This window comes from Labrus mixtus, chromosome 8 (genome assembly GCF_963584025.1).
Source record: "Labrus mixtus chromosome 8, fLabMix1.1, whole genome shotgun sequence".
Lineage (NCBI taxonomy): Eukaryota > Metazoa > Chordata > Actinopteri > Labriformes > Labridae > Labrus > Labrus mixtus.
Window position 1 is genome coordinate 23314807 of NC_083619.1, and position 12422 is coordinate 23327228.

Genomic DNA, 12422 nt, shown 5'->3' on the forward strand with positions numbered 1-12422 from the left:
TAATAGGTGGCCACACAACTGCCTGTTGCCAATAGTTCAGCCAAACGATAGAGTTTAATTAGCTCAGTGGCTTAAAAAAACATTAATACATTTGTTAAAAAGAGAAACTACAGCTTTATAAAACTGTTTCAAAGGTATGCTTAAACAGAACTATAAAGTAAGGATATAGTTGAATGATACCTTGTCTAATATAAATACACAAAGAAGTCATGTCCATCATGTCCACTCGTGATTTATCAGTTTCAGTCATGTTTAATAAAAGTCCAGTGATGATTTATAAGCTGCTTTTTCTTTATTTAGAGTGTAAGTAGCTGAAGTCAGTTTTGAATTCCTTTAGTTTCATCATGCATAAACACTTTCTTATCATTATGATAGACATTTCCGTAAGTTGGAAAGCTGTGTTTCTCCAAAACAGTCTTTCTGTCATGTTCCCGAACAAATGGCTTAGTCTCAAAGGCGTTGACCGGAAGCTTTTGTGATGAGCCGACGGACATCTCAGTTTGAACAGCTTTGTGGATGACTGCTTTCTGTCCGTGTTTCTGGTTGATTGCAGGGAGGGCGAGCTGCTCCCTCTGCACCTTCTTGTCTTCCCACAGCTTTAGCAGACGCCGCTGGTTATTTGTCATATCCTTGAGATTTTGCTGCAGTGACTGCACTTGATCCTCCAGCAGTGTTTTAGAGGTGACTGTGTTTGCCAGCTCTGATGTCAAATCATCAATGGTTATACTCAGTTTCCCAGCCTTGTCCACCAGAGAACTGCACTCGCGCTCCTTTTCACACAAGTCGATGATTATGTCCTTTGTGGTCTTTCCATTGAACGTTGGGCTGCACTCCAGTCCAATCTCGGTACGAAGAGACTTCACTTGTTTTCTCAGCTCCTTGTTGTCCATCGTCAAAGTCTTCCATTTCTGTTTCAGAGCCTCAGTTGTTCGCATCCTGGACTCGTACTGCCTCAGTTTCTCTCGGAGGACACTTTCCCTGTGCATGGCGTCGTCTCTTTCCTTTCTGCATTTCTCCAAAAGTTTCAGCGTCTCAAATTTAGAAACCTTTTCCACTTTCCCATTTGAGCTGGCCATCCTTTTGGTAAGATTTCCCAATCCCAATATACAAAAAAAAAACAAAAAAAAACAACTTTAAAACAGCATTTATTCTTCTTTTAAAAAGCTGTTACTCACAAGCTGTTCAAATAATCCCTGAGCATTGTGTTGGTAAATCCTCTTCACAAGCACGAGCAGACACATGAATGCCTGAAACTGAGGCAGGTGACATTTCTCTAACAGGGTTATCTGTTTGACAGGCGGCTCCTGTGTAACTCAAAGCTGGGGCTAGAATGACCATTAATTAGGGCGCCGCCATCCCTGTGACACCGTTTCAAGTGACACCCATTTTTTCCCCTTTTTTTGTTAATTAATCTGAAAAGTCTGCTCCTCTTAATCAATGAAAATATTGAACACAGACTTCACACAGGGCTTATGGGTGTAAGGTGCTAACAACAAGCTCGATACCTGTAGAAGCTTTACATACATAAGTAACATTTTCCACTGCAGGTGATCTCTGCATTCAAACACTGACACCGCAGATTCTATCGGTTTGCTCGAGCACACGACAGTTTAGATGGATGAGTTGGAAAAAAAAAAAACGGTAGCAGCGGCCAAATGTCCACTTCCAAAGTGAGACGCTCCTCTTTGAAATGTAGAAGTTATACCCATTAGTAACGATCTCCCCCTTTAATATTTAAAATGTGCAACTGTTGAAATGTACTGGCAGCCATTAATGCTGCGAGGGGGCTGCTAGAGGAGGGTCACGTTGTCTTACACGTGTGGAGGTGAGTCGAGGTTTGATACGAGCAAGACTCAAACAAAACCAGAGTCACTTCACATTTTGTACAAGGATCATGAAGAAGACACGCTGCTGAAAACATTCTTAGAGAGGACTCAGTTTTGTGGTCTTGTATGATCTCGCTCTTCTGGTTTACTTTGTTTTATTGTAGGATAGTTAGTATCCTGTACTGTTCTGTCTGTGTAATGTTGTGCTTGTTTGAGACTGTTTTACGTGTATATACAGTATTGTTGAGTTTTATGTCTTTGTCTGAAGGTCCATCTAGGGGCGGGCATTGCAAATTAGCTTAGGCTATAAACGCTGAAGTGTGGCAATGGTTAACTTGCTCCAAACTTGTCCCTATACAAATAAACATGAAACACAATACATTAATAAAATGCTCAAGATCATATTATCAGAAGCTAAACAGACACTAGTTATTGAATTAACTGTGACATAATTTCATTGGAATGAAATCAATGTCACACCTGTTTAACCACCACTTCCCTTTTTTAGGTTTCAGTGTTATTTAAAGGGCTTCAAAAGGTGCTCTTTCAAATATTGTATCACCTTTTATAGAACCAGTCGAGCTGTTATCCCATCTCAAGTCTGTAGACGAAAAATGTAATAAAGAGGCACATAACAAATTAGAAAAGTGATCTGTTTATAGAGTTTATTTGTGAAAAGGTGTGCTTTAAAAAGGCTACAGGTTGACTGTAGATTGATTATTATCACAACAACGATCATGTCATTAGTAAAAGGTGGGTTCAAAATGAATCAATGAAGGTTTGAATCTCTTACGCATGCAGCACTTGTTGAGACTGAACAGATTAAATTCCACATAACAAACATTGGTTGTTAATCAAACAAAGAGTTAAACCAGCCATTCATTCCCCTTAATATTTACATTTGGTCTTTGGCATTAGTCCAGGGCACTTAGGGTTACTTCAGTCGCATATAGATACAAAAATTCCATTTGTACATAACAACTCCCACCCTTGGATATATCATCTACTCGTATCATTTTTTTGTAGTTTATATAGACAACTTTTTACAAAAAAAAATAAAACAAGCCGGTTCCCGATAACCCAATAAAAAAAAATGCATATACAGAATATCTTTGAGACTTGTATTCCAAATGTCAACGAGAGAACTACAAAGTAGAAAACTAAAATTCTAAGAGACCGTATGTGCAATGTAACACCATACCCTATTCATCTTAAAGGAAGTTTAGAAGCCATCCCATTAGAAATAACATACTTGGTACCAGTGTTCATTTTCAGAGGTCACGCAGTGGAACCGAGCAGAGACGCTGGGTTAGAAGGTCTTCAGCGAGAGCGTCGTCCAAGTGCAGGTGAAATCCAGACGACCCATGACCTCATCACCACAGCAACCCGACTCTCTCTGATAAGGCAACAGGAGAACCTGCAATTTTGAAGAGAATAACACATGCTTTGGGAAGGAGAAATCATGTAGAGGAAGTCCGGTGTCAGATGTTGAGCTTTAGTGGGTCAAAGAAGAAGAAAAAAAAAACACACTTAGGCATAGGCCAGGAAAAATAGGCCAACGATGTAGAGCCGCTGAAGCAAAGGTTGTTTTATTACAGGATCAAAAGTGTGATGAGATAATTTTTAAAACAAAGGAAACCCCTTACATAATTTAAAGTAGTACAACGACAAAATCTTAAAGGTCAAAACTGAGAAATGTCATTGTTTTTGGAAAATTACATGACAAATTTTATTTTATAAAAAAGTAGGAACAGTGGCAACTAAAGACTGTACTGTTCTGAAATGCTAAGAGAAAACACCTGAGAGCATCCCAGAGAGGACACGTCTAGAATAATTCTGTGAACACAGCTTATTGAACCCCCCCTAGTGTCTCTTGGTCCAGGCTCAGTTAAAATGGACTGAGGTAGAGTGAAAAAATGTCCTGTGGTCTGACGAGTCAAAATGTGTGCTAAAGGGGAGAGGGACCATCCGGATTGTTTTCATTCGCCCTCAGTTCCAAAGCCAGCACCCATGATGGTATGGGTAACCTGCATGTCTCTGAAGGCACCATAAATACTCAACCATGTATACAGGCTTTTGGGCCAACATGTGACAACGTCCTTTTCAGGGAAGGATTTGCATCACTTTAGCGAGACAATGCCAATCCATTCACTGCATGTTTAACAGCCTGGCTCTGTGGTAAAAGAGTTCAGGTGATAAACTGGACTTCCTGCAGTCCCGTCTTGTCGCTCACTGAAAATGTGTGGAGCTTAAGACAAAGGAGACCCTGAACTGTTGAACAGATGAACCCATACATCATGCAAGAATGGTAAAAACAAGGGATAAAGGGATACTTCACCCATTTGCATTAAGCTTTGTATCATTAGAAACCTGGTAGTATTTTTGAATGGTCGTGCATCCCGCCCTCATTTCCCCCTGAGATGGGAAATCTTTGTATTTCTAAGTCTGAAAAGGAGCTTCCAGTGATGCAAAATGACGATTTTTGCGTCACTGGAAGCGGTTAGCGGTGTGGCCTTATGTGTTGAAGTAAATATGTCTGTAAATGTTTTTATTACTATATTTCTACTGCTATATTGTATATTTTGGAGAAACTGTAACGATCGAATTTCCCTCTGGGATTAATAAAGTATTTCTGATTCTGATTCTGAACTTGAGGGCCTTAGTGGGAGTGGCCTGTGGTGCTGTGCATTCTGGGATTTGGTGTCTTTCATCCACATGAGTCAAAAAGACACTTTCTGCCTTTTCTCAACCAAGAAGGCACCAACTTCAACATTTATTTCACATTTCTTCTTCATATATGACCCAATGTCAATACAGATTCAAGAATTTTCCCAAAACGATGACATTTCTCAAGATTCAACATCCGATATGTAGTCCTTGTGCTAGTGTCATTAAAATTTGATTTGAGTGGTTTTGCAAATCATCACATTCTGTTTTGATGAACAGTTTACACATTGTCACATCTTCTTAGGAAACAGGGTGGTACAAAAACAGACATTTGAAAGTGGCAGCCGGAGGAATATGACTTACAGGTATCAGGTTATATGAGTGTATTTACACAATGGGATCATGGCTTTAAAAAGGATGTGTGTCACTTTTGTTTACCTTTAAACAAAGGCCCTCATGTGGAAGACGTCGCCTTGATCGCCTGGGCTGCAGTAGAAATTTCAGCTTCTAGTGCGGGTTCTGGTTTGCTGAAGAAATAGGCCTGGAAAAAAAAATGAAGAAAAGAGTGTAACCAATCCTGCGATACATCATTAAGAGAAACTACTAATCAATCATGGACTGAAGCTGGTGTGTCTGGGACTAAATGTTCAAGCAGAGAATAAAGCCGTACTGGCAACCATTCATTTTGGTCAGCCTTCAGACACTGGCTTACTTCTTAAGACTCATTACGTGAATGTGACCAGCCATACGACACCTCTGTGGGCCTGACAGTGTTCACATTAACAAGTGCACGTTCCCACACCAGTTAGCAAACCCTGTCACAGTTTCCAGAGACTCCCGAGAGCGTACTGAACTTGATACCATCGGGTCCCAGAAAACACACAGAAAGAGACACACAGAAATGTCCCTGCGCTGTTAGTGTGTCGTCTGTGATTGACAAAGACAAGGTGGGTCAAGTCTTGGCCAAGCTACTGAGATCATCCTGGACAAATTGGAGTGAGTCAATCATTGTTGTTATCTACACCAAGATGGACGAGAAGGCTTGAATCAGCTAGATTGGCGAAGATGGAGTTTGCCAAAAGCAGGACAAAGAATTATATATCCTGTTTCCTTACACAGATTTATTTTCCATTTCTCTCAAATTTGTAATTAATCATGAACCACTGAAGTTACGTGAAATCAGCATCGCAGCTATTGAGCACTATTACCTTGCAACCGACTGCAAGCAGGACGTTGAGCAGAGCGATGGTTGAAAGGATTGATATCATGACTTTGGGATGGTCGTCCCTGACTGCAGGCCAGAAAGTCATGACAAGTACCGAGCCGGAGAGACACAGAGCCCCGACGATGGAGCACCACCTCAGCCACTCATACGGGAGAATCCATAGGACCTTATGGAGGAAACGACAGGGCATTATGGTGTTAGTAGTGTTTCATGTAAATACAACTTATACAAGGCACAAGCAATGCTTTACATTAAGGTCAGGTGTAATATTATGAAATCTTTTTGCATGGTAGAGTAGAAAATGTTTACGTTCAAGCTGTGTAAAATCTAAGTTGAACTTTTGTTTTTGAGCTGGGATGATGTCTCACAGTCTGTAGAATATGAAATATTCAGTATCTTGATTATTACACCTACGTACATCTCTCATTATTATTTGAGCTCTTACCACTGCTGGAATGTAAATCGCGAGGGAATATCCGTACACACAGACGATCTCCATGAAGGAATACGACACCAGGCTCAGGATTTTGTTGTTCCTCCACAGCAGGGTACCCCAGAGGGCAAGAGGCACCAACCAAGCATAGCTGAAGATGGCCGTTGCAGCAATGGTCACTGGTAAAAAAAAAAAAGAGCGTCATAAAAAAATTCCTCTTTGATGAAACTTGTAGAGGAAAGCGGTAAAAAAAAAAAAAAAAACAGCACTCACCTTTTCTAAACTCGGGCGTATACTTATAGTTTGGTTTGCCTAAGTGTACCAGAAAGTTGGATATGTTTCCACTGATGGCGATGGCAAACACTAAGGTGGTGCAAATCCAGAATGGTCCTGAAAGCACAAATATCAAGCATTTTCATTTGTGTGGTGTTTGTCGAAACGAGAATATAGACACAGCCAAAAAAAAAAACTGGAACAATGGTTTCTCATACTTGCCAAAAAACCACATCAAACTTTTACAAAGTAGAACGTTTAAACCGGTTATGTGCTTACCAAAAAGATCAGGATTTCTACGAAGGTAGACGTGAATAAAGTTCTTTACAGGCCATGGCCGCACTGATCCAATGATCCTTTCCTTTACCTGAAAGAAATGATCAAAACCAATAAATTATTATTATTGTATTTACAAGATAACAATAATCAGGGCTTTTAAATCTTTAGAATAAGTTGTAAACATGTTACGTGATGGGTCTCGATGTCAAAGAATTGTTGGTAGTACTCAAACGTCCAGAAAGGGACGCTTTTCTTTTGTCCAGAGAGAAGCTTTGGATTGAAGAGAGAAGAAATAGAAGACATTTCTTGAATAATGAATCTTTGATGCAACATTTAGTAGGGCTGGGAAATATATTGAGTTTTTAAACATATATCGATATATTTTCAAACAAGATGTAGGGCAAGACAATATCGTTAATATTGATATAGTTTATGTTGCATTAAAATAACGTTACAGAGGTGCCAGGTCACTTTTTTTCTCATCTCACTGATGATGACTGACTGTCTGTCCCTCTTAACCCTGCTCCTCCTCTCTCTCTCTTTTATTGTATTAAAGGAACATTTTTATTTCATAATATTACTTTTTAAATTCACAAACAGGTAGTTTATTTTTCCATGAGTTTGCACTGTTAATAAAAACACATATTGATATATATCGAGTATCGCCATTCAGCTAAACAATATCGAGGTATGAGTTTTGGTCCATATCGCCCAGCCCTAACATTAAGCAGTGTAAAAACAATGCATGTTAGTTAGTGGGATCCAGACCTCTGTCCTGTCATCACTGGTCAGTGGGTCCTCTTCATTTCCACCAGGAGAGTAAGCTGCAGCTCTTTTGGGTTTGCCACCTTCATCTTCGATACTTATGGTGACCGCATCTCTGTTTTCTTCCAGCAGATTTCCAGCTTCTTCAAAAGCTGATTGCAAAAAAGGTAATTCCACGTTATTGCAATGCATCACAGTGCAACTTAGTCAAAGGGACAGGTGTTAATAGATTGTGTGATGATGTGTGAGTGTTTACAGGTGACACAGACTTTGAGGAAGCAGCATCAGTTATGCAAAGTTTTTTCTCTTTATACAAATAACTATGAAGGACTCTCACCTTGAAATTCAAATGCATCCTTTGTAGACGCCATTTACACGAAGTCACTCTTTCAGACAGGAGGGATTGTCTCTCAGGATAAAAGAGTTAATGTTGCACCAAAGGCAACAACTTCACTTGGTAATCTGTGAAGGAAAGAACCATGGCTTCATAATCTTTCAAACCAAATGTTGTTTTTTTTATCTGCGTGTTGGTTTTAAAAGAGAAACACCGTTTATAAAAGTTAGCTTAAGTTAGCTCGCTTGTCAACTTCTCTCCTGACAGTTTCATTTAATGCCCGACGTAATATTGCTGCGTTAAGCCTTTGTTTTATTGACATATCCGGCACACTCTTTCCTCTTAACAATGCATGCTTACCAAATTATCTTCCGAAAGTCATTAAATCATTTCAGCTCTCTCAGCTAAGTTAGCGTTGGGATGGTTGTGATGCGTGGAACAGGACGTAGTGGTCATGTAAACAAGACTTCTTCTGGTTTCTAAATATTTCAAAGTAAGAGTTCGACCCTGTATTAGTTCGGCGAATAATGCACGGTAATATGGTGTAATATGGTGAATGATATCTCATATGTAAAGAGGTATATTTATGTTGGGGGAAAATGCGTTTTTTGTTTTCTTTTCGTATCTGAATATGAGGTGTGACTTAATTTAAACTTTTATTTTGAAGTTAGCAAACGTACAACTCCACTGCGAGAGCTGGCGCTGTATGCTTCAGCAGTAAACTCTAAATAAATGCAGTCAGTACGCGGTAGTTGTAGGTAATTTGGAGAGAAATGTGCGGAATAAGAGGAGAAAATCAAAAGACAGACAACCGTAAGACGCGTGGGTCATTTCTTCCTGCTTCAGCTGAGTTAAGTTAAGGACAATAGATTAGCTAAGTGGCTAGCTGCCTTTGGGAGGGGGGGGTTTACAATGCATCAGGAGTTCAACCGGCTGACTCACTCAACTTGCACATTTTGAGAGTTTTGTCCAAACAGCTCAGGAGGGGGGAAAAGAGTCGGGGGTTAAAGATGGACAATGGCACCATTTATGTCCGAGAAAAAGGCAGCCTTCGTCGTGTCAGTGACATAGTCTTGGCACAGCCAAAGCCAGTGTCATCTTGCAGAAGGACAAATCCGTTTGTGCTGAGAAAGGAGCACTTCATATTCACCTACAATGCAGAGGGAAGTCTGAGATACACAACAAAGTCCCTCTTTGACATCACTCTGTTATTCGTGGCTGATAATATACACCATGTGGACTCTCTTGTTGGCTTCCCAGAGCAAATAGGAGACAGGCTTTTCACAGCAGCAGAGGAGAACCGTGTGTTTTTAAACGCAGACATTTCTCCAAAAGCCCTGCAGCTGTTTAGTGATGCATATGGGGAGCTGGTGCTTGGATCACTGTGTCTGAGAAACAGGTGAGTATCGACATGTCTCCATCCTTTTTTAAGTTGCCTCCATCAAAGACAGCAACATCTTTTGCCTCTCTCTCTTACTCCTGCAGGTTTCCGCTCCTGCACGAGAGGATGAACGAAATCAAAACATTTCACAGTTTGAAGTCTCTCGACCTGTTCGGCTGCAGACTGGGTGATGATCATGAAATATTCCCGCATCTGACATCCAGCTCACTGGCAAGGTAGTACCAAGAATCTGAGCCCCCAAAAGACAGGAAGTAGAGAATTTACAAAAAAAAAGCTGATAATAACATCTCTGCCGTCTGTTTTTCAGCAGCCTGATTCAGCTTTCCATTGGTGGTAACAGTCTGTCGGACGTCGGCCTACAAAGACTGACAGCTCCTGTCCGCATGATGAGGAAGGGACTGGACTGTCTGCAGGCTCTTGACCTCTCCTGTTAGTAACATGTATTAAATGTGCTTTCATTTTGTTGTAGCTGCTTTAACAACACCAAATCCATTTTCAAATAAATCGACAATAACCTTTTTAGAATTATAAAAACAATATCAATGATTTTATATCTTCTACAGATAATCCTATCTCAGATCGAGCCTTAAGATACCTCACATGCCTCCCCAAGCTCGAAAAACTTGATGTATCTGGCACAAGGTTCAAGGTACAGGAATAATGACTGTGGTTAACACTTGGCTCAAACTTACGGCGATGCTGACATCTTTTTTTATACCTCCAGCTTTGCACAACATTGAAGACAACCATATGGGACCAGCTGGGGCTCATTCATTCGGAGAAACCATTGGACACTTTCGATCACGCCAGATGTAAAACAGAAGGTTGGGCGGAGCAGGTAAATATCTGCAGACACTGATGGACATCAGCGACAGTAAACACAATGTGTCTTTCAAGCATCATTGTCTTATTATAGGCTATGTCTTGCAGAAATAGTGGAAGTTGATAATTCATTAACAAATCTATTGTCTAATATCTAGATTGTAAACCAGTGGGAAACAAATAGCTCACACATGCCAAAACAGAAGAAAATTGACGAATCCAGATCTTCAGCACTTCGTTTTTGTAAGTTCAAACATCTACATTGTGTTCACACGTTATTTTAAAAGCCTTCCTTATCATTATCACACATAACCTTTGCTTAATCATTGTCTTTGTTCTCTAGTTGGCAGGCAGAAGTTTGTCAGAGATGTTCTGAATGCAGCCCCTTTGGTATGTGAGAGCAAGGAAGATGCCAAGAAAGAGAGACTGCATTTCTACAGACCTGCAGCGAACAATCTCATACCAGAGAAACACGCTTCACCTGCAACCAATCATCAAGGGAAGGCTTTGCAAAATATCAAGAAAAGGAAGCGTCAGTCGGAGACGCGTGACAGTGCCTGTCAAAGTGTTCCAACGAAGCATTCGTCCTCATCCGTCCTAACAGCAGAGGACGTGGACTTGTTAAACTGCTACTGATGCAGGCGAGCGTTGTGGCATTCCACAACGAGTGTGTCAGTGAGCTTATTGTGCGGGAATGTTTTCTACATTACTCACCTGGTGAACTGTGAAGACTTGACCTTGGATACAGGTTGCATTGTTTTTATATTGTCATAAATAAAGCTTAGAATTTTGTTTGCGTCACCTTGCTTGCTTTCCATATCTTTTGAAATGGCTTACTATTTTTTGTTTTCACACAAAGCTCCTTGAAATTGTCATGGTGAGTCGTGAATTTTTCACCATGACTTCACCTGACATTTTTTTCCTGCCAGCCTCTTAAGTACAAGTTGCATGTGAAGTCAGGGGAAGCCGATGTGCAAACACAGCAGGTCAAAGTCAGGAATATAATCCACCGCAGTGAGTGTAAGTGGGTGATAATGTGTATATCCTGTGACCGGCAAGCAAGCTGGTGCGATCTTCTTGCACATAATGAAGCTGCGTCAGACTGTTTTGTGCCCACCAATATGTCTTCTGAATACAGTCAATTAAACATAGTGTTAACAGGTTTAAAGATAATAAAAAAAATAAAAAAAGGGGGGCTGTGAAGCGCTGTCTGGTCTGAGGTTGTCAAAATTAGATTTGCACATTTTAAACACTTGAACATAATTTGGGAAATGTACACAAAACTCTTTTGGTAAGAAAAAGTATGTAGGCATATTTAGATTTTTTTTTTTTTTGCATGCAGATTATACAATTGCACTCTGAATGACTTTGATTACAGACTGTGATGTGTAAAATCCCAGCAGTTCCCCCCTCACGACAGAGCTGGAGGTTATGAGCACTCCAACACAGTAAAATGTACAAAGGGGGTTGACAGGGGGCCTATTAACACATTTTTGCCTTAGGCCCCCCAGCAGGTGAATTCAGCCTTATTGGCTTTATAACTGCTGCGTCTCTAACCTGTCACAGTCAGATTTCAATAATATATTTTATAGACAAAGCTCTGAGAATATTCACACCAAAACAATGTGAATATCTGAAAAAATGGCCTAAAGGCTGGAAGGAAAAGTGGAAAAAGGAGCCCATTATGCTAAAATAAGACACTCTAAGGTAGCTGTGGAATTCAAAATTGGACTTTTCAATGCCACTTCCATTCGACGATCACATTTTTTGATGCTGGGTTGTCGCATTTGTAAACCACCCGACAGCTCAATACCCCAAAACCTGTCGTCTCGCAGGAAACCAGGGCTATTTTCTGCAGTCTTGTATAAATAACTGACTGCTGAGTGGAGAAAAACAAACTTAAAAACACTATGTTTGAATCCTTTCAGAAATAAGTGGTCACCACTGCTTTACATGTTGAGCAAAAGGAAGCACTAGATGCACTGCTGGAAATGAATTTAAAACTGTAACTGCAGTGAAGCTGCTCAAATCTTTATTTTTATACATTCAAAGGCTTAGAATATCGTAACCTGTAAGGGTACTTTGAGGTCAGCCTGCTACCTCATAATGCACATTGCACTTTTATACCCCCCATTAAGAAACTAGTGCCCTGTCCTCCTTTCATATAGCTCTATGTTGAGTGCTTTTATTCTGCTGTGTGTGGAGTGTTTAATGGTTTAATAAAGTCACATTGTTTAAATGTCAATGGACTTGAGCTTGTATAATGTTTTCTAGTCTTCTTACTACTCAAAGCGCTTTAACACTGCAGGTCACAACTACACATTCACACACCGATGGCAGAGTTTGCTCTGTAAAGTGACCATCAGAAGTACCTAATCCCATTCACACACATTCAT

General features: G+C 40.3%; 3 protein-coding genes across 4 annotated transcripts; 1 reads left to right on the top strand and 2 right to left on the bottom strand.

The window, feature by feature from the left end:
• Positions 1-226: 226 nt before the first annotated feature.
• On the bottom strand, positions 227-1192 carry zgc:113691 (uncharacterized protein LOC503529 homolog). The gene has a single exon (XM_061043690.1). The coding sequence runs from the start codon at positions 1074-1076 to the stop codon at positions 318-320; it is 759 nt and encodes a 252-aa protein (XP_060899673.1). The 5' UTR covers positions 1077-1192; the 3' UTR covers positions 227-317.
• Positions 1193-2477: 1285 nt separating this feature from the next.
• On the bottom strand, positions 2478-8228 carry yipf1 (Yip1 domain family, member 1). The gene is made up of 10 exons (XM_061045273.1): positions 8163-8228; positions 7806-7930; positions 7472-7620; positions 6893-6973; positions 6704-6791; positions 6425-6541; positions 6164-6330; positions 5702-5884; positions 4932-5034; positions 2478-3243 (listed from the first exon to the last, which is right to left on the bottom strand). Exons 2-9 carry the CDS (start codon positions 7837-7839, stop codon positions 4948-4950), a joined length of 906 nt encoding a protein of 301 aa, XP_060901256.1. The 5' UTR covers positions 7840-7930; positions 8163-8228; the 3' UTR covers positions 2478-3243; positions 4932-4947.
• Positions 8229-8397: 169 nt separating this feature from the next.
• lrrc42 (leucine rich repeat containing 42) lies at positions 8398-10817 on the top strand. Of its 2 annotated transcripts, none has more exons than XM_061045271.1 (7): positions 8398-9201; positions 9288-9419; positions 9515-9633; positions 9768-9853; positions 9929-10042; positions 10185-10269; positions 10370-10817. In XM_061045271.1, exons 1-7 carry the CDS (start codon positions 8813-8815, stop codon positions 10660-10662), a joined length of 1218 nt encoding a protein of 405 aa, XP_060901254.1. In that variant the 5' UTR covers positions 8398-8812; the 3' UTR covers positions 10663-10817. The 2 variants fall into 2 exon arrangements, with proteins under 2 accessions (XP_060901254.1, XP_060901253.1); XM_061045270.1 differs by having other exon boundaries at positions 8410-9201; positions 9512-9633.
• Positions 10818-12422: the final 1605 nt, after the last annotated feature.